Raw genomic sequence first — 27,342 nt, forward strand, 5'->3', positions numbered from 1 at the left:
GTGCTGGGATTACAGGCATGAGCCACCGCGCCCGGCTACACACACACTTTTTTAATGGGCCTATGTTTTAGCACTTGCTTTTCTGTTTCTCAGTGTGTTGCAAACACCTCGGTGTCGATACACACCATTCGGCAACGTCCTCCTAAAGGGCCGCAGAATATTGCGCGTCGTGGCGTGTGCCTTATTGAGAAGCTACTACTGTCCAGGTGAACACCACAGGGTTCGGGGTCAGAAAGACAGCTTTCCCCAGAACAAGCACTTGAAGCTCTGGGGACTGCCGCTCCCCGGGAGAGAAGTACGTGGAGAAGGGCAGCACGGACCCGCCGGGATCCCCGGGGGCATTAAAGGGAATCGCGTGTGTAAGGCGCTGAGCTCAGCATCCGGCTCAGAAACGCGCTCGGATCCCGCCAATGACATCTGAGGCCGCGTAGCCAAACCGGCCTTGAACTCTCCCTAGTCCTGCCAAAATGGCCCATCCTGGAGCCCTGGATTGGCCGTGGGTTATTGATCATCAGCCGGTTTCTTCCCCTCCCCTACCCTTCCCCCGTGCACGGATTTACTGATTTTTTTTTTCCGGGAATTGAGTAAAACAAAACTAAGTGCAGATGAAGCAGAGGTACGGGCGAGTTTCGAGCGCGGGGGCCGTCGCGCTCCCTCCCCGCGGCGGGGCTGTCCCCAGGGACCTTCTCAGTGAATCCTGGGCGGCAGGGACCGGCCCGCGGCTCTGCGGGCCATTGGCTGCCGACTGCGTCACCTGCCCGCGGTGGGCTAGGAGACGGCAGGCGGGAGGCGGGAGGCGGAGACCTGGGCCAGGGCGGGGACGCCGCGGCGGGAAGGCCATGGCCGGGCCCGAGCGCTGGGGCCCCCTGCTCCTGTGCCTGCTGCAGGCCGCTCCAGGTAAGGGCGCGGGGCCGCGGGAGGGAGGGGGAAGAGGGCTCCCCGGGCCGGGCCGCGCCCACCCTCGGACCCGGAGCTCCTGGGACAGGCACGAGGTCCGCAGCCACCCGAGCCGGGTGCGAATCGGCCCTGCCTACGCGCCCCCAGTTTGCTTCTTCCCAGGACTGAACAGAACCGGGTCTTTAAGATATTCCTCTCCCGCAGGAAACGAATCCAGTTTCCTAATGCTTCCAGCTTCAGGAGAACTGGAAAAAAGACAGCGGCAGTTTTATACTGCATTTTTTTAAATAAAGTGCTTTTTAATGTTTCCTAAAGAAAGCACTGATCCCTGCGTGAAAACCACACTTGACCCTAAAGGGTGAACAGTAGGGAAAGTGGGACCGATTGATGTCCCTTCCCATTCCTGCCAGGCCTCCGGTGGGACGGAGCTCTGGTCGCCTGTGCCCTGCTTTCTGACAAGACGCCTTCCTTTTGTTTTGTTTTTGTTTTTTTTTTTTTTTTCTACCTCTACTGATAAGTAAGGTGTCAGCTACAAAATTCCTCGCGGTAGGACCCAACCGTCAAACCTCACCGCCCACGGCTCCAACCAAAGCAGGGAAGAGAAGGTCCAGAAATTGCCCCCAGGATATTTTCCTAGTCTTGGACTCACAGTTTAAAGAGCTGTAAAGGTCCCTGGGCATAATCCAATCATCATAAAAGCCAATATTTATTTAGCAACTTCTTTGTGCCAGGCACCGCATTATTCTAGAAGCCTCACAACCCAGCCATCCTAGGAGGTAGATATTATTCTTACTTTTCCGATGGGAAAACTGAGGCTTGGAGCAATTCAGGGAATTGCTCAAGAAGGACGGCAGAGGTGAGGCACACAGAAGAGAGAAGACGGGCTGAAGCAAGCCTGGCTACCTTTGGCCTCCAGGGTAGGCACCTGGGATAGGCTGTCCATCCACTGGGTCGCTAGGCCAGCCAGGGATGCTCCAGCTCGCAGTGCCCACAGCAGCGTTCTCTCGGCTGATGAGGGACAGTGTACCTGTGTGTGGAGGGAGGGTGGAGTCTTCTGTTCCCTTTTCACTGTCAAGCCCAGACCTTCTTGTACTTTCACCTGATAAGTATTTAATATACACAACACTAACCATGGTGTGATGATTTAGGAGTAAGTACAGCCAGATCTAAGTTCAAATACTGGCTCCCACACAAACTGGCTGTGTAGCCTCAGGCAAGTTAGTTAGCATCTGTCTCTGAGCCTAGCGCCCTTTCCATGGAAGCAAAATGAATGACACCTACCCCATAGGGTGGTCTGTCCCCAGGATGATTGAGGTTTTACATGTAAAGAGCCAAACTAGTGCCTGGCATCCTTTGAAGGCTTCATAGAGGAAAGTTGCTCTAGCTGCTGTTTTTCTCATGTGACTAGCTCGAATCTGAGGACTGTCCTGCCCATAGGATACCTTACAAGTGGCTTGCAGACAGCCTGGTCTCCTGCTTGTCATCTGTTAGGAAATCCAGAAGCTGGGAGTAGTAATAGCATTAGCCTCGTAGTGATACAGTCCCAGCTAGAGGACACAGGATGAGATGGAAGCAGGCACCCACTTTTGGGTCTAGAAGGTCATGGGTAGGCAGCCCAGGCTGGGGACAGCCATCCACAGAACTGGACCCTCCCTCCCTGATGCCATTTTGCAACCTGTATGGATTTCCATCATGGCACATGGGACACTTCAGGACCCTGAATTCTCCATGGGACCATGAGCTCCTATAGGGCAGGAATGAAGTTGTGTTCTTCTTTGAAACCCCTCACACCATGGTCAACAGATCTTGTTTGACTAGTAGTGGTCAATAGATGGAATAGTTGGAATCATAAAGCTTAATAGACCCATGAGAACCTAGAGGACAAAGTACAGTCAAGAGCTCGGACTCTGGAGTTGACTAGGCCTGGACTGAATCTGATTCTACAACTTAATAGCTGAGAGGGCCTTGGTTTTCGCATCTGTAATGATTATAATTATTATAATGAATACCTACCTCCTAGGGATGTAATGAGGATTAAAAGAGAAAGTGCAGGTAAACTGTTTAGCACAGAACCTGGCTCATAGAACACAATACACATTAGCTGCTATTATTATTATTATTATTATTTTATTTATTTATTTTGAGACACAGTCTCACTTTGTCACCCAGGCTGGAGTGCAGTGGCGCAATCTCGGCTCACTGCAACCTCCACCTATCGGGTTCAAGCAATTCTCGTGTCTCAGCCTCCCAAGTAGCTGAGATGACAGGCGTGTGCCACCATGCCCAACTAATTTTTGTATTTTTAGAAGAGACGTGGTTTCACCATGTTGGCCAGGTTGGTCTCAAACTCCTGACCTCAGGTGATTTGCCTACCTCTGCCTCCCAAAGTGCTGGGATTACAGGCGTGAGTTATCATGCCCGGCCTTAGCTGCTATTATTATCATCATCATTGTTATCATCATCACCTCATAGATATGTCAAGGAAGATTCCCTGGAGGAAGTGACATTTGAATCAAATATTTCAAAGACTAGATGGTGAATACCAGGCAGTCAAAGACACCTGGGTTTAAAAACATTCGGAAGAATGCAGTGACTTGGCAATATCGAAAAGGAAGATTGCCTGGTGAGCCTGTAGGGTAGCTGTTGGGGAGACAGCAGCAAGACGGTCTGGCCAGGCCAGGCCACGTCAGGCAGGGCCTCACACACCTCACACACCATAAGAAATGTGGACTTTATTCTGAGGCCAAGGAAAGGGCATGAAGCTGGGGAGTGATGTAATCAGATGCGTATTTCAGAAGATGAGGATTAACAGTGAGAAGGAAAATGTGCCACGGAGGGGAATAGAGGTCCGTTAAAGGTAGTCAGGGAAAGTGTCCTCGAGACAGTGACATCAAAGCAATGTGAAAACAACAAAGGAGTGAGCCAGGTGGATATCCAGGGGCAAAACTGTTAAGGCAGAGGGAACAGTATGAGGGAACAGCGTGTGCAAAGGCCTGGAGTTGGGAGTGTGGCTGGGGTGCTCCAGGAAGGGCAAAAAGTCCTGTGTGGATGGAGATATGGGAGCAAGGGAGGAGTGGTGGGTCAGATTGGGTAGGGCCTTGGTGATGATTGTAAAGACTTTGGAGTTTAGACCAGGCACAGTGGCTCAGGCCTGTAATCCCAGCACTTTGAGAGGCCAAGGTGGGCAGATCACCTGAGGTCAGGAGTTCGAGACCAGCCTGGCCAACACGGTGAAACCTCGTCTCTACTGAAAATACAAAAATTAGCCAGGTGTGGTGGCACATGCCTGTAATCCCAGCTACTCTGGAGGCTGAGGCAGGAGAATCACTTGAACCCGGGAGGAGGAGGTTGCAGTGAGCTGAGATTGTGCCACTGCACTCCAGCCTGGGTGGCAGAGTGAGACTCTGCCTCAAAATAAAATAAAAATAATAAAGACTTTTGAGTTTACCTGGAGTGAGATGGAAGCCTTTAGAGGGCTTAAGCAGAAGAGGAACATGATCTGATTTTCATTTTTAATCTTTCCTGCTATGTGGAGAATGGACTGAAGGCAAGGTGTTTTGTATATTTCTCTGTTTCTTAGAGACAGGGTCTTGCTCTGTTTGCCAGACTGAAGTGCAGTGGCGCAATCACAGCAGCTTGAACTCCTGGGCTCAGGCGAAACTCCCACCTCAGCCTCCTTATTTTCACCATTGTGCCCTGCTAATTTTTTAAAAAATTTGTTTTGTAGAGATGTGGTCTCACTATGTTGCCCAGGCAAGTCTTAAATTCCTGGTCTCAAATGATTCTCCTGCCTCAATCTCCCAAAGTGCTGGGATTACAGGTGTCAGCCACCATGCCCGACCTGTTTTTTTTTTTTTTAAATGGGGAAAAAGCCTTTTAATAGTATGAGGTGTTTTCTGGTGTTTCTACCATAAAGCTCTTCTGTAAATCAAAATGAGAATGTAATTATTGATAGAGCAATGACCTTAGACTACAGTGCAGACTTTTCATCTTACATTTGGGCTCATGAATTTTAGTATAACTGATTATGACAGTGTTTTTTACATAGTTATGATCTAGAGCAGAACTGAAAACAAAATAACACATACTCTACATCAATATATTCTTTCAGTAATATCTGGGCTTGGATGAACCTGCAGAAGTAGGTAAAGCTGTCAGATATTTTCTTAAACCAACAGAAAAGAAATGTATATGACAGATGCTGTGTTTACTTACTTACTTATTTATTTATTTATTTATTTATTTATTTATTTATTTGAGATGGAGTCTCACTGTGTCGTCAGGCTGGAGTGCAGTGGAGTGATCTCTGCTCACTGCAACCTCCACCTCCCGGAGTCAAACGATTCTCTTGCCTCAGCCTCCTTAGTAGCTGGGATTACAGGCGTGCACCACCACGCCTGGCTAATTTTTGTATTTTTAGTAGAGACAGGGTTTCACCATGTTAGTCAGGCTGGTCTCGAACTCCTGACCTCGGGATCCGCCCACCTCAGCCTCCCAAAGTGCTGGGATTACAGGCATGAGCCACCATGCCCGGCCTGTATTTATTTTTTTACCACTGTGGAGTCCAGTATGAAATTCTCACAACTATGCAAATACATTATTAACATGTAAGCACACCTAGGTATAAATATGCACATAGTCCATTAATTACATCAGGGGAATTAAAAACATACTTTCAAGTTAAAATGAATTTTCAGGAAAAAAACTGCATTCACAAATCTGAAATGTGAATACAAAAATGAAATTGTGAAATAAATAATGAATATAGGTGTCACCTAAACTTCCATAGTAACATGTCTCCAAATGTGGATTTAGTGATCATCCACCTTGGGACAAGGGCTTTTGAGAGCCTCCAGCTAAATTAGGGTTCCAGTAGCAGAGTGGCTGGCAAGCCTGCCCTAATGAATAATGCCAGCGAGCTGGGCGTGGGTACTTACAGTGTGCCCTTCATGCAATACTTTTTTTTTTTTTTTTTTTTTGAAACGGAGTCTCGCCCTGTTGCCCAGGCTGGAATGCAGTGGCACAATCTCAGCTCACTGCAGCCTTGTCCTCCTGGGTTCAAGCAATTCTCATGCCTCAGCCTCCTAGGTAGCTGAGATTACAGCCCTGTGCCATCACGTTCTGCTAATTTTTGCATTTTTAGTAGAGATGAGGTTTCACCAAGTTGGCCAAGACTGGTCTTGAACTCCTGACCTCAGGTGATCTGCCCACCTTGACCTCCCAAAGTGCTGGGATTACAGGCGTGAGCCACTGCGCCCAGCCAATGAAATACTTCTTACCTGGCGGACAGCCTAATGGCCTAGCTGTCTAACCCATGGCTGGGGGTCCTTCACACTTGTTTATACTGGCAGATGTCCCTGTGACTCTTGTCTGATCCATGTGCAAGTTTATGCCTGTCTGACCATTGCTCTGGTGCTGGGAGCCAGCCTGTGTTCCCAGCAACCCAGGGAAAACCAGGCCTGGGCTGGGCCTGGGTTCCTGAGATGGAAGGTGCAAATTCAGTACACCACCTCAATGGGAAACAAGTTTAAAGGCTTATTACTTACAGATCCTGAGCAGGGAGAGTGCGATGAGTAGGGAGAGTCATCCTCCATCCTGGGCTACATGAAGCAGGAATGAAGAGTCAGTAAAAAGAAAGTGAGAGCTTGTGGCAATGAGAAGTATATTATATAAGGGACTAGGGTGTGGGTCAGGTTAGGTTTGAGGGCAAATGCTTGAACGATCCCTTTAAAGGAATGGGTGGGAAGTGGGGAGCCCAGTTTGCCAGGAGGGAGAGATGCCTCGAAGTTCTTATCTCTGGCCACTGGCTTGGGCCATCTGAGTGTGGCATCTACTTCTAATGCCTAGGCAGCAACCTTTGCTGTGTCGTCTCCCTTACACAAGGTTGGAAGAAGGGAGACCGGTCAGGAAGCCTTTGGTGTAACCCATGTTATTGTAATATTCATTCATTTACTCAACAGATGTTTATTGTGCACCTACTATGTGCTGAGGCCATGGCAGGCAGGCTCTGGGGACGTGGCTGAGAACAGGACAGAGCCCCTCGTCCTTGATAGCCTCAAGGCTGCTCCCTCCTGGAGGCCATTAGGTTCCTGTTCCATGGTGTTCTGCTGGAACCCTCTGGTCCCAGAGTATGCAGGAGCCTCCCCTCCTGGCAAAGGGTCTTCTCTAATGGCACAAGGGCTGCAGTACAGCCAGTCAGTGGCTCCTGGTTCCTCAAACTCGGTGAGCACCTGCCTGCCCTTCGTGCTGCCCCTCAGCTTGGGATGGCCTGAGTCAAGACCAGCCAGGAGCTCCAGGCTTCATGACCCCTTTCTTTCCCCCAGGGAGGCCCCGTCTGGCCCCTCCCCAGAATGTGACACTGCTCTCCCAGAACTTCAGCGTGTACCTGACGTGGCTCCCAGGGCTTGGCAACCCCCAGGATGTGACCTATTTTGTGGCCTATCAGAGGTAGAGGGGACTCTTTCGGCTGGTGGATGGGAAGACTGAGGGGGCGGGTGGGGGCTGGAGGGGCTTCTCTGGGACAGCTGCACCCAGTGTGGGCAGCATTGGCTAGCTCTCCGGGCCCTACGGGAGATGGCATGTGGCCGGCATTTGGAGAGGGGCTTTTGATAAAGATCTGGAGGTGGGGAAGATGTTGAATGAAGAGCAGAGTACAGGTGACCAGTCTGCCAGGGCGGGGGTAAGTCTTTGAGGAAAGTTGGTGTGGGGCATGGATGTAGCTGTGGGGGCCAGAGGATGAAATTCTCAAGTGGCTGGATGAGGTGCTTGGAGCTGTCCCAGCTGATCAGTGAGGCAACTAGGTACACAGCAGAGGAGCTGTTACCTGGGCAATTAGGCATCCCTGAATGATCACACTTTTTTTTCTCTTTTTTTTTTTTTTTTTTTTTGAGACAGAGTCTTGCTCTGTCACCCAGGCTGGAGTGCAGTGGCTTGACCTCGGCTCACTGCAACCTCCGCCTGCTGGGTTCAAGTGATTCTCCTGCCTCAGCCTCCAGAGTAGCTGGGATTACAGGCATATGCCACCATATCTGGCTAGTTTTTGTATTTTTAGTAGAGACGAGGTTTCTCCATGTTGCCCAGGCTGGTCTCGAACTCCTGAGCTCAGGTGATCCGCTCACCTCAGCCTCCCAAAGTGTTGGGATTACAGGCGTGAGCCACCGTGCCTGGCCAAATGGTCACACTTTTCCCAATGGGATCATTCTCAATTTGGAAGCCCAAGCAGCCACAGCAAATCCAGAGAAATCTGACAATGGAAGCAGATCCACCATCTTTGAACATAGATGGGAATCGTTTGAAGTTCTTTAGCAGGACAGTGAGATGATAGAAGCAGAAGCTCGGGAGGATTCAGCTGGAGTTGGTGAGGAGGGGAAAGCAGGAAGAGGAGGGGACCACCGTGTCCTCAGGACCCGTCCTGTGCCAGGCCAAGGGCTAAGAGCCCTACGTGAATATTTCACTTCCTTCTCCCAGTGTGACCAGGCAGGCTCTGTGTTTTCCCCATTCTAGAGGTGAGGGGATTGAGCTCAGAGGGTGCTGTGTCTTGTCTGAGGAAGGACGTCATGGAGCCAGAAGGGGAACTCAGGTCTGACTCCAACATTTGTGCCCTTCCTGTTCCATCACGTCGTCCCTCCATGTGTGGAATCCACATGTGAGTGACGGGAGCCTGGCTTGAGCAGGGACAGACTGCAAGAGAGCTTTCAAAAGCAAGAGCGCTATCAGGTGCCAGAAAACACCTAATATTTACTGTGTGGCTGGCACTGTGTCAACACATGTAATGAATTTAATCTCACAACAGCTCTATGAGGACAAGTTCAGTACGTCTCTTTACAGAGGAGCAGACTGAAGCACCAAGGGTGCATTTTGCTCAAAGTCACACAGCTGGGCATAGTATGGCTGGAATAAATTTATTAAGGAGTTGAAAGTCTATCCTCTAGGACCAAGCATGGTGGCTTACATCTGTAATCCCAGCACTTTGGGAAGCCAAGGTGAGTGGGCAGATTGCTTGAGTCCAGGAGTTCGAGACCAGCCTGGGTAACATGGTGAAACCCTGTCTCTACAAAAAAAAAAATACAAAAAATTAGTGAGGTGTGGCAGCATGTGCCTGTGTTCCCAGCTACTTGGGAGGCTGAGGTGGGGAGGATCACTTGAGCCCAGGAGATGGAGGTTGCAGTGAGCTGAGATCACACCACTGCACTCCAACCTGGACAACAGAGCAAGATCCTAAAAAGAAAGAAAATCTATCCTCTGAACTTCTATGATATTTTTCATGTCTTTTATACTTTTTAAACAACTGTGGTGGTTGCAAAATGGTGATATTCTAATTATATAATTTTTTTCATTTGTTAGTTGGAATTATTTTATAAAGAGATGTATCCTCTCATCTGGTATTTGATATCCAGTCATACTATTCAAATAGGCAAGAGAGGATAAATGCTTAATTTTTTTCCTTTATCAATTTTCAAGATAATGAATTGGTTCCTTGTCATCTCCCAAAGGTGATCGCTAGTTTATTATTATCATTATGAACTCAAGCATTTAAACATATTTGGTGGTTTCAGTCTATTGTGACGTACTCTGCTCAATGAAGCTTGAATTGCCTCATCTCTGTCCAGTGGGAGTCTCATCAAGCTTGCTCCTGAGTCCTTTTAACTTGACCCTAGTGGTGAAGTTGAATCTTTCCAGATTTAACAGATACCTTTCCAGCTGTCCGTTACGACAAGATGTTCCAGGTCCCTCTGGTACAATTCCTGACCTAAAACCTACAGTCAGCCATTTCTCCATTTAGTAAGAAATGGTTATAAAGACTGTAATCTGCATGCTAGCTATGCTGATCACTACTTAGCTATTGCTTTTGGTCTTTTCAGTGAACAGAGTGATGTGTGCATACCACATAGACACACACATGTACATACTTTTTTTTTTTTTAGACAGAGCTTCACTCTGTCACCAGACCAGAGTGCAGTGGCATGATCTCGGCTCACTGCAACCTCCACCTCCTGGGTTCAAGAGATTATCCTGCCTCAGCCTACTAAGTAAGTAGTTGGGATTACAGGCGCCCACCACCATGCCCAGCTAATTTTTGTATTTTTAGTACAGACGGGGGTTCACCATGTTGGCCAGGCTGGTGTCGAACTCCTGACCTCAAGTGATCTGCCCTCCTCGTCCTCCCAAAATGCTGGGATTACAGGCATGAGCCATCACACCCAGCCTACATGTACATAATTTTTAAGATAAAATGCCTAATGAGTTATACTGGTGCTTCCCATCTAAATTTAGTTCCTTAGGATTTTTACCTGACTTCTATGGTACATCTATATTTTCTTTCTTTCACACTGAGAATCTTGTTTCTCAAGGACGGGGAGATGATAGAACTAGAATGACCCATAATTACTCATTTTCTTTATCCCAAAACATACATACTTGCCTCTTAATAGTTTCTTGCTCTTTTTGCCCAAAGGGTTTGTGATGGTTAATATTAGGTGTCAACTTAATTGGGTTAAAGGATGCCTAGATGGCTGTTAAAGTTTTGTTTCTGGGTGTGTCTGTGAGGGTGTTGCCAGAGGAAACTGACATTTGAGTCAGTGGACTGGGAATGGAAGACCCATCCTCCCTCAGTGTGGGTGGGCACAACCCAACTGGCTGCCAGGTTGGCTGGAAAGCAGGTGGAAGATGGTGGGATAGCTTGGCTTGCTGGGTCTTCCAGCTTCCTTCTTTCTCCCGTGCGGGATGCTTCCTTCTGCTCCTCCTGCCCTTGAACATCACACTCCGGGTTCTTTGACCTTTAGACTCTTGGACTTAAGTTAGTGGCTTGCTGGGGGCTCTCGGGCCTTTGGTCACAGACTGAAGGCTGCACTGTCAGCTTCCCTGGTTTTGAGGGTTTCAGATTCGGACTGAGTCACTATGGCTTCTTTCTTTCCCACCTTGCTGACAGCCTATCGTGGGACTTCACCTTGTGATCGTGTGAGCCAATTCTCCTTAATAAACTCCCTTTCATATATACAGATAACCTATTAGTTCTGTTCCTCTGGAGAACCCTGACTAATAAAGGGTTGTTGCTTTTTCTTTAAAATCTAGTGATTTTATTTGACTGTGTGTTGGTATTGCTCATTCATTCTGAGTTGATAGTTTTAGGCACTCAATATTCTCACTTAATACATGGTTCCAAGTCATTTTTATTTTAGGAAGGTTTTCTTAAATTATCGTTTTAGTATTTGTTCTATTCTCTTGTTTTGATTTTCTTCTTTAGGGACTCATATCACTTGTATGTTGGATCTTCTTTTTCTGTGTTCAGTATTTGTCTTTTGGGCACAGAGACTCACACCTATAATTCCAAGACTTTGTGAGGCATAGGTAGGAGGATCGCTTGAGCCCAGGAGTTTGAGACCAGGCTGGGCAACACGGTGAGGCACTGTCTCAAAAAAGAAAAAGGAGAGAATATTTGTCTCTTTCTTTCAAATGCCTTTTATCTGTCGATCTATCTACTATTCTGCTCTCTAAATGAACTAGGTTTCACTCTTGAGTTTTTTAAAAACTGTGTGCTTTCCTGTGTGAGATTATTCAACATCTCATTTGTAATCTTTCTCTTGGTTACATTTATTTTTCCTGAAACTCTAGTCTGCTTTTAGCTGACATGTTTGTAACTAAGAACGCACATTTCTTATCATAGCCTGCCTTGCTGAATTAATTTCAATTTTCTTTTAAAATCAACATTATTGAGTTAAAATGTATATAGAATAAAATGTTCCCATTTTAAAGTATACAATTTGATGAGTTTTGACAAAAGTGTGCACCCACGTACCCACCACCGCAATCAAGATGTAAGACGTCTCTATCACCCCAGAAAGTTCCCTCATCCACTTTGCATTCAGGCCTCCAGATCTAGGCAACCACAGATCTGCTTTCTGACACTGTGAATTAAACTTTGCATGTTCCAGAATTTCATATAAATGGATGTGTATAGTATGTACCCTTTTGTGTCTGGCTCCTTTCCCTCAGCATAATGTTTCTGAAATTCACCCACATTGTTACATGTATTAGTAGTTAATTCCTTTGTATTGCTGAGTAGTAATGCCATTGTATGACTATGTATGACATTTGTTAATCCATTTTCCTGTCAGTGGATACTTGGGTTGCTTCCAGTTCTGCGGAGGTATTCATTTGCTAGGGCTGCCATATGCTTGCCCTCTAGACTCCCAAAATTTGTGTCCTTTTCATATGCAAAATACATTCACCCCATCCCAACAGCCCCAAAACACTTTTTTTTTTTTTTTTGAAACAGAGTTTTGCTCTTGTTGCCCAAACTGGAGTGTAATGGTGTGATCTCAGCTCACTGCAACCTCTGCCTCCCGGGTTCAAGAGATTCTCCTGCCTCAGCCTCCTGAGTAGCTGAGATTACAGGCATGCGCCACCACGCCTGGCTAATTTTTTATATTTTTAGTAGAAATGGGGTTTCACTGTGTTAGCCAGGCTGGTCTTGAACTCCTGACCTCAGGTGATCAGGAGTTCAAGGTGATCACTTGGCCTCCCAAAGTGCTGGGATTACAGCCATGAGCTACCGCACCTGGCTAGCCCCAAAACTCTTAACCCATTTCAGCATCTACTCTAAGTCCAAAGTCTCATCTAAATCAGGTATGGGTGTGACTGGAGGTGTTATTCATCCTGAGGCCAAATTCCTCTCCACCTATGAACCTGTGAAACCAGACAGGTTATGTGCTTTGAAAATAAAGTGATGGGACAGGCATGGGATAGACTTTCCCATTCCAAAAGAGAAAAATAGGAAAGAAGGAAAGAGTGACAGGTCCCAAGCAAGTCTAAAACCTCGCAGGGCAAATTCCATTAGATTTTAAGTTTCAAGAATAGCCCTCTTTGGCTCAGTGCTCTGCCCTTTGGGCCCACTGGGGCGGCAGCCCTACCCCCTTTGCCCTGGGTGGTGACCATACCCTCGAGTCACTGGTTAGCAGCAGCCTAGCCTGCTGAAACTAAGGAGGGGACAGTGTTGCCTCCAGGTCTTTGGTGGCAGTGACAACCCTGCTGAGCTCTGAATCATCTTCCAGGTAATTTTTCCCTATACTTGAAGGATATTGTGTGTTCACAGCCAAATAGCTCCAGCTCTTGTCCCTTTCTTTAGAATCCCAGAAGTCCAACAGCCTTCCTTCATTCTGTCCCATCTCCGTCCCCTTTAGTCAAAGCTGGCAGTGCCTCTGCTGGTATAATCCCATCAGTATGTCTAATTTCTGCTTAAATGGCTGATTAAGTCTATGAGTTGCACCTCTGATCTCTTTATCAAAAGGTTGTTCTAGCCACAACCTTAGTGTCCTCCCCAGAACATGCTTTCTCTTTTTTTTTTTTTGCAATGTGGATAGGCTAAAAATTTTCCAAAGCTTCAAGTTCTAGTTCCTTTTTGCTTACCAATTCCTTTCATATATCTCTTCTCTCACATTTTACTACAAGCAGTAAGAAGAAACCAGGTTGTACCTTCAGCACTTTGCTTAGAAATCTCTTCTGCTAAGCATCCAAGTTTGTGTCTTTTAAATTATCTTTTTGTTATTTATTTTATATTATCATTTTTGAGACGGCTAGCCAATGATCTTTTAACTTCTAATTTCTTCAAAACACTAGAAGACAATTCAACCAGTTCTTTGCCACTTTATAACAAGGATCACCTTTCCTCCAGTTTCCAATAACACATTCCTCTTTTCCACCTGAGACCTCACCAGAATCACCTTTAATGTCTATATTCCTACCAATGGTCTTTTTAAGGCAATATAGGCTTTCTCTAACATGCACTTCAAACTTCAAGATTCTACCCATTATGCAATTCCAAAGCCACTTCCACATTTTTAGGTATTGGTTACCTCAGCACCTCATTTCTGGTGCCCAAATCTGCACTGGTTTGCTAGGGCTGCCATAACAAAGTACCACAGTCTGGATAAACAACAGTATTTTATTTTCTCAAAATTCTGGAGGTTGGAAGTCCAAGTTCAAGGCATTGCCAGGTTTAGTTTCTCCTGAAGCCTCTCTCCTTGGCTAGCAGATGGCTGCCTTCTTGCTGTGTCCTCATGTGGCTTTTTCTCTGTGTGTGTTCACTCTGGTGTCTCTTCCTCTTCTTATAAGTACACCAGTCCTACTGGATTAGGGCCCCAGGCTTATTACTTCATTTAACCATAATTACCTCTTTAAAGCTCTTATCTCCAAATACAATACCACTGGGGATGAGGGCCTTCAACATATGAATTTTGGGGGAACTCAATGCGTCCATAATAGGGCTATTATGAATTAAGCTGCTGTGAACATTCATGTACAAGTCTTTGTGTGGATATGTTTTCATTTCTCTTAGATAAAGATCTAGGAGTATCAGCCTGGGCAACATAGTAAGACCCCATCTTTACAAAAAATTTTCACAATTAGCCAGGCATAGTGGCGTACACCTGTAGCCCTGGCATCTCAGGAGGCTGAGGTGGGAGGATCCCTTGAGCCCAGGGGTTTTAGACTGCAGTGAACTATGATTGCACCACTGCACCCCAGCCCGGGTGACAGAGTAAGACTCTGTCTCTAAAAAAAGAGGGAGAGGGGAGGAAGGAAAGAAGAAAGAGAAGGAGAGAGGGAGGGAGGGAGGGAGGGAGGGAGGGAGAAGGAAAATGGATCTAGGGGTAAGATCTAGGAGATTAGGTAATGAATGTGTACTATTACAGGGAACTGTCGAGCTGTTTCCAAAGTGATTGTACCATTGTTCATTGCCACCAACAATACATGAGAGTTCTAGTTACTCCATGTGCTTGTTACACTTAGTATTATCAGTCTTTTTCATTTTAACCATTCTAGTGAGTATGCAGTAGTATTTTATTATGGCTTTAATTTACAACTCCCTAATGATGAATGATGTCGAACATCTTTTCATGTACTTATTGGCCATTCATATATCTTTTGTGAAGTGACTATTCAAATATTTTGTCCACTTTTTATTAGGTCATTTGTTTTCTTATTATTGAGTTATCTATGAATACAAATCCTTTATCAGTGTATGTATTGTGATTTTTTTTTTTCCCAGTGGCTGGTCTTTTCATTTTTTTTAGGCTTTTTTGGTGGGGTTTTCTTTTTGGAAGAGAAAAATGTTTTAATTTGATAAAATCCAGTATATCAGGTGTTATAGACTGAATTATACTCTACCCCACAAATTCATATGTTGAAGCCCTAACCTGTAAGTGACTATTTGGAGATGAGCCTTTAAGGAGGTAATTAAAGTAAAATGAGATCATAAGGGTGGGCCGTAATCTAATAGGACAGGTGTCTTTATAAGAAGAGGAAGACACCAAGAGTTCACACACACAGAAGAATGGCCTTGTGAGGACACAGCAAGATGACAGCCATCTGCAAGCCAAGGAGAGAGGCCTCAGTAGAAACCGAACCTGCTGATGCCTTGATCTTGGACTTCCAGCCTCCAGATTTCTGTTGCTGAAGCCACCCTGCCTGTGGTGTTTTACCATGGCAGCCCTTGCAGACTAATATATCAGATTTTTTTCCTTCAACAGTTAACGCTTTTGGTGTCCGAAGGAATATTCGCCTGACCCAGGGTCATGAAGATTTTTCTTCTATGCTTTCTTCTGGAAGTTTTATAATTTTAGCTTTTATATATATTTTTAACTTTCCTTCTTCTTGCCTTCTGTTTCTTTTAAGGCATCATCTATTGTGTTAATTTGTTCTTGTATTCCTTCTGATTTATTCTTCACTTCTGAAGTGAATTTTGCTTTTTAAAATATATATATAATTCTTTTCTGTGTCTGAGTTTTTCTGATTAGGTTTTATGTTGTTCTTTCATGTCCTGCATCACTTTTTACTGTCTTTTAGCCCATTTTGAAGTATCAGGTTTGACCTGTTCATGGATATGTTTTTGTGACATGTTTCTTCTGGCTTCTTATCATTTATTGCTTAGCTTATTAATTTCTATTCTTTCTTATTTTCTATTATAAGTATTTAAAGCTATATGTTTTCCTCTAAGTATTACTTAGCTGTCTTATATGTTTTTATTTGTATTATTTGGTGATCATTCACTTTCAGCTATTTATTAGTTTCCATTATAATTCTTTCTTTCATCTATGGGCTGTTTTAAAAAATATTTTTAAGGCCAGGTGTGGTGACTCACATCTGTAATCCCAGCACTTAGGGAGGCTGAGGTGGGAGGATTGCTTGAGGCCAGAAGTTTGAGACCAGCCTAGGCAACAAAGTGAGACCCCCTCTCTACAGAACATTTTTAAAAAATTAGCTGGGCCAGGCGTGGTGGCTCATCCCAGCACCTGTAATACCAGCACTTTGGGAGGCCGAGGCAGATGGATCACCTGAGGTCAGGAGTTCGAGACCAGCCTGGGCAACATGGTAAAACGCCATCTCTACTAAAATATAAAAATTAGCCAGGTGTGGTGATAGGTGCCTGTAATCCCAGCTACTTGGGAGGCTGAGGCAGGAGAATTCTTTGAACCCAGGAGGAGGAGTTTGCAGTGAGCTGAGATTGCACCACTGCACTCCAGCCTGGGTGACAGAGCGAAACTCTGTCTCAAAAAAAAGAAAAAGAGAAAGAAAGAAAAGAAAATTAGCTGGGTGTAGTGGCATGTACCTGTGGTCCCAGTGACTCAGAGGCTGAGGCAGGAGGATCACCTGAGCCCAGGAGTAGAGGCTGCAGTGAGCTATGTTTGTGCCACTGCACTCCAGCCTGTGCAACAGAGCAAGACGCTGTCGCAAAATATATATATATTTTTAAATTTTCAAACTTCCTTTAGTTCTCTTTTTGTTATTAACTTTTAACTGGATTTTTTGCAGTCGGAAGAAATACTTTATGAGATACCTATTCTTTAAAATTTCTTAAGAATTGCTTTGTGTAAATATTTTGTTAATAGTTCACATGTGGTTCAACCAATTTGTTTAGTTAGTTCTGTATATGTTCATTAGACCAACTTGATAACTGTGTTGTTCTTTATTTATTTATGTATTTATTTTTCTTTGTCTATTCATCAATTGCTGGGTGAGATGTATTAAAATTTCTTGTTGTAAGTGTGGCTGTTCACTTTCTACCTGTAGTTCGTCTGTTTGCTTTATAGAGGGTGAAGTTGTTTAGTAGGCACAAATAAGTTAGAATTTTTCTGTCTTCCTGGTGAATGGAATCATTTATCATTATCTAATGTTCTTTTCATCTTTAGTATTGCTTTGGACTTGGAAGTCTGTATTTTGTCTCCTGTTAATATAACTACACTGGTTCCTTTGGTGTGAATATTTGCATAGTATAACATTTTCCATGAAGAAACAAAACAGAGGAATTGGTTCTTTCTCAAAATCTGTTCTTTGTGTCAGCCCCCATCTCAGCCTTCTCCATTCACCCTTGGTCACTCCCCAAACCCAGGAGCAATCCTTGATTCTCCTTTTCTTCACATTCTACATCCAATCCACTAGGAAGTTCTATTAGTTCTATTATTACCTCCAAAATAGATACTGAATCTAGCCCTTTCTCACTGTCTCCACCATCATCCTGTCTCACACCCCTGCCGTGGCCTCCTTACTGGTTGACCAGAGTGATCTTGTAAAAACATGTTAGACCAGGCGCGGTGGCTCATGCCTGTAGTCCCAACACTTTGGGAGGCCAAGTGGGTGGGTCACCTGAGGTCAGGAGTTGGAGACCAGCCTGGCCAACATGGTGAAACCCTGTCTCTACTAAAAATACAAAATTAGCCAGGTGTGGTGACGCTCGCCTGTAATCCCAGCTACTCGGGAGGCTGAGGCAGGAGAATCACTTGAACCCGGGAGGCAGAGGTTGCGGTGAGCCAAGATCATGCCACTGCACCCCAGCCTGGGCAACAGAACAAGACTCCATCTCAAAAAATAAAAAATAAAATGAAATGTTAGGCTCCCTGGGTCTCCGGCTTAGTCCATTTGTATTGCTTTAACAAAATACCTTAGAATGGGGTAATTCTAATAATTGCTATTAATAAATAATAGCAATTAATAAATAATTGCTATTAATAAATAATAGCAATTAATAAATAATTGCTATTAATAAATAATAGCAATTAATAAATAATTGCTATTAATAAATAATAGCAATTAATAAATAATTGCTATTAATAAATAATAGCAATTAATAAATAATAGCAATTTACTTCTCACAGTTCTAGAGGCTGGGAAGTTCAGGGTCAAGATGGCACCTGACTCTGTTCTGGTAAGGGCTGCTCTCCGCTTCCAAGGTAGTGCCTTCTCGCTGCATCTTCACACAGTGGAAGGGCAAACGCTGTGTCCTCACGTGGCAGAAGAGATAGAAGGGCCAGGCAGCTCTCTGAAGCATCCAGGTTGGAGTCATGGACCTGCATGTTCCCCTCTGACATGTCAGGGAGTACCTGTCATGGTCCTTGGCATGCAGCAGGTGGCCCATAAACGCCTGAATGAACAAACATACAGTAATGGCCGCTAGTACTAGGAATAGCAGCCACCGCAACAGCTCTGTGAGGGAGGCATTACAGATGAGGAAACTGAGGCTTAGGGGCAAGGACCTGCCCATGGTCCCAAAGCTAGGGAGGAACAGGGCTGGGATTCCCACTCCCATCCATCTGGCTCCAGAACCTGAGCTCCTGACCAGGCTGTTCTTATCCTGTCTCAGCCAGTGGCTACCTGTCTGGACGGATGGACCTAAAGTCAGTCCAGCCAAACAGAGGGATGCATGATCAACTGTTCTCTAAGTTCCCTGACCCTGAGAGGCTGAGTCCATGGCCCAAGCTCTCCCATCTCCTCCCCCAGCTCTCCCACCCGTAGACGGTGGCGTGAAGTGGAAGAGTGTGCAGGAACCAAGGAGCTGCTATGTTCTATGATGTGCCTGAAGAAACAGGACCTGTACAACAAATTCAAGGGGCGCGTGCGGACGGTTTCTCCCAGCTCCAAGTCCCCCTGGGTGGAGTCTGAATACCTGGATTATCTTTTTGAAGGTAGGTCTGTGGGTAAGGGACTGAGTGGAAGGCTGTCCATCCCATCCGGGAGCTGTGCTCAGTGCTCAGTGGTTCTGTTCTCCTGACCATCTGTCTGCCACTTCCTCAAAGCAGAGGGCAGCTCCCTGGGCCAGCCCCTTTGAGATGGGATGTGGGACCAGCAACAGCAAGGGACCATGTCCGGTAGCCTGTCAGGGAGTTAGGGGAGCTCCAGCCAGCACCAGCAATCTCACGTGCACCCTCTGCTAAAAATGTTCATTATTTTCAGTTGAGCACCATTTTGGTCATGGACTACACAAGGCACTTTATATGCTTATTCCTATTTTTTATGTTCAGCTTCTCTCCTTAAAAACAATGTTTAAAACAAATTCTGGGCCGGGCGTGGTAGCTCACTCTTGTAATCCCAGCACTTTGGGAGGCCAAGGCAGGTGAATCACCTGAGGTCAGGAGTTTGAGACCACCCTGGCCAACGTGGCAAAACCCCGTCTTTACTAAAAATACAAAAATTAGCCAGGCTTGGTGGCAGACACCTGTAATCCCAGCTACTCGGGAGGCTGAGGCAGGAGAATCACTTGAACCCAGGAGGCGGAGGTTGCAGTGAGCCAAGATCACGCCACTGCACTCCAGCCTGAGCGACAGAGTGTCTCAAAAGAAAAAAATTAATAAACAAAGAAAAAAAAATTCTGTTTGCAAAAGTATTTTCTATACACTGTAGAAATTTGGGGGTTGGGGGTGGGGGGGTAAAAATGATAGAAAAAAAATGTCCCATGCTTACTGACAGAAATCACGTATTGACATTGGGTGAGGAGAGCACTTTTTTTTTTTCAGTCTATTTTTAATCTTCACAGCAAACTTGTGAGGTTCATTTCCATCAACCTGAGACTCACAGAAGCTAAGAAACTTGATACCGCTAGTAACCAGTGGACTTGATACCACTAGTAACCGGTGGGCATAGATGTGAACTGGATCTTTCTGACCTTGGGCAGGGCCGGGTAACAAGGGGAGGCTAAATGCCCAGACAGTGTTCTCAGAGAGCTGAGAGCTGTAACTTGCTGCCCAGCCTTCTCACAATGTTCAAGGACAAAATAAGACTTTAAGAGAGAAGAGGGACGGACTGATTGCAGGGCAGCAGGAAGAGATGGTAGAGAAGGAAGAAGAGATGATTCGTGTGGAAAGAAGCTGGCTCGGTGGATGGATAAAAGGAGGGAAGGACAGATAGGTAAGAAGAAAGGGAGGATGGAGGGGATGGAGGAGGAAGCAATGGAAAAATGGGAAGGAAGGAGGTTGGATGGAAGGATAGATGCCTATTAGGAAGGAAACATTTGTGGATAGAGAGACGGAGGATAGGAAGTATGTTAGTCAAGGTTCTCCGTAGAAACTGAACCAATAGGATATATACAGATACAATAAGAGGAGGCCAGCCAGGCGCAGTGGCTCAAGCCTGTAATTCGAGCACTTTGGGAGGCCGAGGCGGGCGGATCACGAGGTCAGGAGATCGAGACCATCCTGGCTAACATGGTGAAACCCCGTCTCTACTAAAAATACAAAAAAAAATTAGCTGGGCGTGGTGGTGGGCGCCTGTACTCCCAGCTGCTCAGGAGGCTGAGGCAGGAGGATGGCGTGAACCCAGGAGGCAGAGCTTGCAGTGAGCTGAGATCCCACCACTGCACTCCACCCTAGGTGACAGAGCAAGACTCCGTCTCAAATAAATAAATAAATAAATAAATAAATAAAAGAGGCCAGCCGTGGTGGCTCACGCCTGTAATCTGAGCACTTTGGGAGGCTGAGGCAGATGGATCATTTGAGATCAGGAGTTCAAGACCAGCCTGGCCAACATGGTGAAACCCCGTCTCTACTAAAAATACAAAAATTACCCGTGTGTGGTGGCACACACCTGTAGTCCCAGCTACTTGGGAGGCTGAGGCAGGAGAATTGCTTGAACCTGGGAGGCAGAGGTTGCAGTAAGCTGAGATCACGACACTGCACTCCAGCCTGGATGACAGAGCAAGATTTTGTCTCAAAAAAAAAAAAATTATAATAAGAGGAGATTTATTATGGGAATTGGCTCAAGCAATCACAGACACAAAAACGTTCCCCAGTATGCGGTCATGGGCTGGACAACCAGGAAAGCTTGTGGTGTGATTCTGTCTGAGTCTGAAGGCCCAAGACCAGGGGAGCAGTGGTGTAACCCCCAGTCTGAGGCCACAGGCCCGACAATCAGAGGGGCCACTGATATAAGTCCCAGGGTCCAAGTGCCTGAGAACAGGAAGCTCCAATGTCCAAGGACAGGAGAAGTTGATGTGCCAGCTCAGGAAGAGAGAACGTGAATGTGCCGTTCCTCCTCCATTTTTTGTTCTCTTTGGGCCGTCAGTGGATTGGATGACGCCTGCCCACACTGGTGAGGACAAATCTTCACTAAATCTACTGATTAAAATGTTAATCTCTTCTGGAAAAATCCTCACAGATGGGCCCAGAAATAATGTTTTACTATCTACCTGGGTATCCTTTAGTGCAGCTAAATTGACACATAAAATTAACCATCACAGGCCAGGCACTGTGGCTCACATCTGTAATCCCATCACTTTGGGAGGCCAAGGTGGGAAGATCCCTTGAGGATGAGGTAGGCAGATCACTTGAGCCTAGAAGTTCAAGACCAGCCTGGGCAACATAGGGAGACCTCATCTCTACAAAAAAAAAAAAATTAAATTTGCTGGATATGGTGGTGTGCATCTGTGATCCCAGCTATTTGGGAGGCCAAGGTGGGAGGATGACTTCAGCCCAAGAGGTCAAGGCTGCAGTGAGCCATGATTGCTCCATTGCACTCCAGCCTCAGTGACAGACCAACACCCTGTCTTAAATAACGAAAAAATGTAACCATCACAGAAGGCAGCAGAAAAGGCAGATGGGTGGGTGAGATGGGTGGGTAGATAGTATAGAAGAAAAGCGCGACATCCAGGCAGGGAAGGAGGGGCTGGAGCGAAGGAGAAGCAAGGAAGGAAGGAAGGAGAGACAAGAAGGAAGGATGTGTAGAAAGGTAGAAGAGAAAAGAAGAATGGATGTATGGGAAGAATGGATGAGTAGGTTAGAAGACTCACCGGCTAGATAAAAGATGGGAAGTATAAATGAATAATAAGAAAGGAGGCATAGGAAGAAAAAAATATTGGTTAGAAAAGATGATTGTGAAGAAAGGAAGGGGTGGTTGGGAAGGAAGGAAGGATGGATGGATGGATGGATGGATAGGTGGATAGGTGGTGGGAAGGAAGGAAAGGAAGGATAAGGCAGACAGGAAGGCTGTCTGGCTAGAAGAATGGTAGACAAACCACAATAATCGCTGAATGGGTAGGAATAAGACATTAGAAGAATAAAGGGAAAGACACAAAGAGATTTAAAATGTTTTCATTAATTTTTTGCCTCCTCCCTGAATTTCTCCTGATTCTTCAGCCCCACATCCCAAACCAGGGTGACCCTTCTCACCTTTACACTCCCTCCACACTTTTTCTGCTCTCATCTGTGGCCCTGGTCACTTTCTTTTGGTAGTTTGCATATTTCATTTACCCCAAACTTTCAGCTCCTGGAGGTCAGGATACAAGGAGGCCTCATCTCCCCATTCCCCTCAGCTCCCTTCCTGAAGCTTGATACCTAGTCACTACCCAGTGGATGTTTCCTAAACATGTAAGTAATGGCATCATGAAGAAGCCGTGTGTTTACCTTGACCACAAACACAGGGCAAAGGTGACTAGTGTGGTCAGAGATCCCTGCTGGCTGGGAATCAGGGAAGGCTGCATGGAAGAAGTGGCATTTTAGTTAGAACTTAAAAGGTGGTGTATTTAGTTTTCTCTGGCTGCCATATTCCTTGTCACATTGCCCTCTCCATCTTCAAGCCACTGGGCAAGGCTAGAAGGCCCTCAACAGACTATCAGTAGGAATGTGGAAGTTGAAGACTCAGAGTGCAGAAAGAAACAAGCAGCATTTTAGAGAAAAGCTAAATCCCCTCCAAGAATACCTCAATCATTGTGAAGAGCCTGTTAGTAGACACACTGACACTCAAGGCACTGCTTCACAAGGTAAGGAACGTGTTATTGAAAACTTGAGAAAGGAAGAAACTTGTTCTGTACTGGCAGAAAGCTTAGCAGAATTGTGTCCTGCAGTCATGTGGGAAGCAGAGCTTGTAAATGATGAATTTGAATGCTTATCGGAGAAGGTTTCCAAATAAAATGTGGAAGGCACGGCCTGGTTTCTTCCTGCCGCTTATAGTAAAATGCGAGAGGAGAGAGAGAAAATGAGGGAAGAACTTAAACAGAAAGGAACCAGGACTGATGATTTGGGAAGTTCTCGACCTATGCAAAAAACAATAAAATTAAGAGATTGTAGCCAGGCACGGTGGCTCATGCCTGTAATCCCAGCACTTTGAGAGTCCAAGGCGAGCAGATCACCTGAGGTCAGGAGTTTGAGACCAGCCTGGCCAATGTGGGGAAACCCCGTCTCTACTAAAAATACAAAAATTATCTGGGTGTGGTGGTGGGCACCTGTAATCCCAGCTACTCAGGAGGCTGAGGTGGAAGGACCACTTGAACCCAAGAGGCGGAGGTTGCAGTGAGCCAAGATCATGCCACTGCACTCCAGCCTGGGTGGGTGACAGAGCAAGACTCCATCTCAAAAAAAAAAAAAAAAAAAGAGATTGCTCCCAAAAGTGTGACATAGAGAAACAGCCAACTATGTGATTATACCAAACTTCAGGAAGATAAAAGATCAAAGTACTCAGTCGCTCAAAAGGCTCTTTGAAGAGATTAAGATTATAACTCACAATCCCCTTCAATCAAACCAGAGGACTTCTAGGAAGCCGAACAGCATTGTCCCTCAGCCATCTCAGCTGGAGCCAAAAGTAGAGAAGGGCTTATCTGAAAAAAAGATTTGTGGAACTGGCTTTTCTCTAATAATGCAGTGGATTCCCCCATGACATCCATAGGAGACCCGTAAAGTTCCTGAGAAGTTTACATCCACAGAAATACTGTTAGCTTGGGTTAAATGGAACACAGAGAGTATGAAATCAAAGAAGGCTGTTGGACTCTCCAGTTTCTACTGGTGAGATGCAGACTGGTGAAACTACTTAGCTGCAAACACCTGCTACCTTTAGTGAAAAGGAAGGATGTCTCAGACGGTGAAACCAGAAGCTCAAAGGGCAGTGCTAAGAGCGAAAGAGAATTCTTCCCAGGCCTTGAAACCTAATGGAGTTTTCTTGGCTGGATTTTCAAACTGCATTGGACCATGACCCGATTGTCCCTTTCATGTTCCCATGCTTGAACCAGATTGTCTGCAACTGTTATCCTGTGCCTGTCCCACATTTTATGTTGGGAGCAGATAACTTTAGTTTTGCTGGCCCACAGATAAAGAGAAACTATACCCCGAGAGTTGTACTGACTGGACTATGCCCAGAGTCTATTTGACTCTGACTTAGATACTATTGATTTGGGAATTTGAGTTGATGCTGTAATGAGATGAGACCTTGGGGGACATTGGGATGGAGTGAATGGATTTTGCATTTGAAAGAGATGTGGGCTGGGTAATCCCCGCCCACACCTGTAATCCCAGCACTTTGGGAGGCCGAGGCAGGCAGATCACCTGAGGTCGGCAGCTCGAGACCAGCCTGACCACCATGGAGAAACCCCATCTCTACTAAAAATACAAAATTAGCCAAGCGTGGTGGCACATGCCTGTAATCCTAGCTACTCGGGAGGCTGAGGCAGGAGAATCGCTTGAACCCGGGAGGCGGAGGTTGCAGTGAGCCGAGACCACGCCATTGTACTCCAGCCTGGGCGACAAGAGTGAAACTCCATCTAAAAAAAAAAAAAGAAAGAGATGTGGATTTTGGGTGGGGGACAGAGGGAAGACCATGGTAGGCAGAATGATCCTCCAAAGGTGCTCTGCCCTAATCCCCAGAAGCTAAGAATATGTTAGATGTCAGTATTGCATGGCAGTAGGAATCTTAATTAAGGTTATAGACTGTTATGGTTTGAATGTCCCCTCTAAAACTCCTGTTGACATTTCATCATCATCGTGATCGCATTAAGAAGTGGCCCTGTTAAAAGGTGATTTAGTCCTTAAGAACTCTGCCCCCCGTGAATAGATTAATGTCAGTCTTGCGGGAGTGTGTTTATCATGAATGGATTGTTAAAAAGTGAGTTCTGGCCGGGGGCAGTGGCTTATGCCACTCAGCACTTTGGGGGGCCAAGACTTGAAGTCAGTTGTTTGAGACCAGCCTGGCCAACATGGTGAAAGTCTTGTCTCTACTAAAAAATACAAAAAGTATCCGGGAGTGGTGGCGGGCGCCTGTAATCCCAGCTGCCCAGGAGGCCGAAGCAGGAGGATCGCATGAATCCGGGAGGCAGAGGTTGCAGTGAGCTGAGATCGCCCCATTGCACTCCAGCCTGGGTGATAGAGCAAGACTCTGTCTCCAAAAAAAAAAAAAAAAAAAAAAGGAGAAAGAAAGGAAGGAAGGAAGGAAAAGTGAGTTCTGCCCTCTCTTGCTGGCTCATTCTCACCCTCTCTTGCCCTTCCACCTGCCACAATGGGATAACACAGCACAAAGGCCCTCGCCAGATGCCAGTGCCATGCTCTTGGACTTCCAAGTCTCCAGAAACATGAGCCAAATACATTTCTGTTCATTATAAATTACCCAGCCCATGATATTCTGTAATAACAACACAAAATGGACTGACACATAGATCTTCAAGTAGTGAGGTTATCCTGGATAATCCAGATGGGCCCAATCTAATCCCGTGAGCCTTTAAAACTTTCTCCATATGGAGGCAGAAGAGAAGTGGCAGAAGGGGAAGTCAGAGAGATTTGAAGCATAAACAGGACTCCGTGGTGCCGTTTCTGGTTTGACGACGGAGTGGTAACGTGATGAAAAATGTGGGTGCCTTCCGGAGCTGAGAGGCTCCCACTAACAACCAGCCAGGAAACAGGGACCACAGCCCTACAGCCACAAAGAACTAAGTTTTGCTGACAACCCAAGGGGGCTTGGAAGTGTCTTCTCCCCCATTGGTTCCAGATGTGAGACCCAGAGCAGAGGAACCAGCTGAGCCCACCTGGACTTCTGACCTAGAGAACTGTGAGATAAATAAGTTTGTATCATTTTTAAGGCACTGTGTGTGTGGTAATTTGTTATGACAGCAATAGGAAATGAATCCAGATGGGCAGGATCTGCCAGACCAGTGACATGTGGAGGGCACCCAGGTGGACGGGATGGCATGAGAGAAGGCAGGTCAGCAATGAGCTTGCCCGGGTCACCTCTCCTCTCTAAGCCTCAGTTTTCCTCTTTATGAAATGAGAATAGTGATATCTCCCTCCAAGGGTCAGTGCAAGGCTGAAATAAGATTATAAAGTGCTAGGTGCACAAGAAGTGTTTGAAACATGCTAGTTGCTTTTCCATTTCCAAGAGAGCTCTCTGGTCTTGGGGGATGGAGGCAGTGCGGCCCCTTGGGATTACTGACAGGTCCTGCTCTGTTTCTGCAGTGGAGCCGGCCCCACCTGTCCTGGTGCTCACCCAGACGGAGGAGATCCTGAGTGCCAGTGCCACGTACCAGCTGCCCCCCTGCATGCCCCCACTGGATCTGAAGTATGAGGTGGCATTCTGGAAGGAGGGGGCCGGAAACAAGGTGAGAAGCTCCTTTCCTGCCCCCAGGCTAGGCCCCCTCCTCCACCCCTTCTTACTCAGGTTCTTCTCACCCTCCCAGCCTGCTCCTGCACCCCTCCTCCAGGAAGTCTTCCCTGTACACTCCTGACTTCTGGCAGTCAGCCCTAATAAAATCTGACCAAAGTATGATGACCTACAGGAGGCCTGCTTGCCAAGTCAACAGATTCGGTACAGAAAAACCGAAAAATACAGATATGCTCTAAGAAGCAAACCAAAAGTACCCATAGATGACCACACATCACTCTGGTGTATATCCAATTTCAGATTTGTTTTCTGTGTATGCATGTGTGTAGAGCTGCATTTATTTATGGCAAGGGCTGGCAAACTTTCCTGAAGAAGGCCAGATAGTCGATATCTTTGGCTTCGTGGGCCGTATGTTCGCTCAGGACTACTCAACGCTTCAGTTATAGCACTAAAGGAGCCGTAGCCTATACATAAATGAATGGGCATCGCTGGGTTCCAGTAAAACTGTTTACAGGCCAGGTGCGGTGGCTCAAGCCTGTAATCTCAGTACTTTGGGAGGCCGAGGTGGTAGGAAGATTACCTTAGACCAGGAGTTCAAGACCAGCCTGGGGAACATGATGAAACACTGTCCCTACAAAAAAAAAAAAAAAAAAAAAAAAAGCTGGGTGTGGTGACGCATGCTTGTGGTCCCAGCTGCTCGGGATGCTGAGGCAGGAGGATCGCTTGAGCCCAGGAAGCGAGGCCACAGTGAGCCATGATCGCACCACTGCACTTTAGTCTGGGCAACAGAGTGAGACCTTGTCTCAAAAAAACAAAAAAATAAAACTTTTT

General features: G+C 46.1%; 1 protein-coding gene across 2 annotated transcripts in view; it reads left to right on the forward strand.

The window, feature by feature from the left end:
- The first annotated feature begins 798 nt into the window (after nucleotides 1–798).
- The window catches only part of IFNLR1 (interferon lambda receptor 1), a 33,104-nt gene continuing 6,560 nt past the window's right edge, over nucleotides 799–27,342 (forward strand). Inside the window, exons 1-4 of one of the 2 annotated variants that reach the window (XM_002811287.4) lie at nucleotides 799–897; nucleotides 7,221–7,344; nucleotides 18,667–18,851; nucleotides 26,367–26,509. In XM_002811287.4, the coding sequence (XP_002811333.1) occupies nucleotides 840–897; nucleotides 7,221–7,344; nucleotides 18,667–18,851; nucleotides 26,367–26,509 (510 nt within the window). In that variant the 5' untranslated portion in view covers nucleotides 799–839. The remainder of the gene's footprint in view (nucleotides 898–7,220; nucleotides 7,345–18,666; nucleotides 18,852–26,366; nucleotides 26,510–27,342) is intronic. The other variant, XM_009233751.4, reaches the window with a different exon arrangement.

The sequence above is a fragment of the Pongo abelii genome, chromosome 1, assembly GCF_028885655.2.
Source record: "Pongo abelii isolate AG06213 chromosome 1, NHGRI_mPonAbe1-v2.0_pri, whole genome shotgun sequence".
Lineage (NCBI taxonomy): Eukaryota > Metazoa > Chordata > Mammalia > Primates > Hominidae > Pongo > Pongo abelii.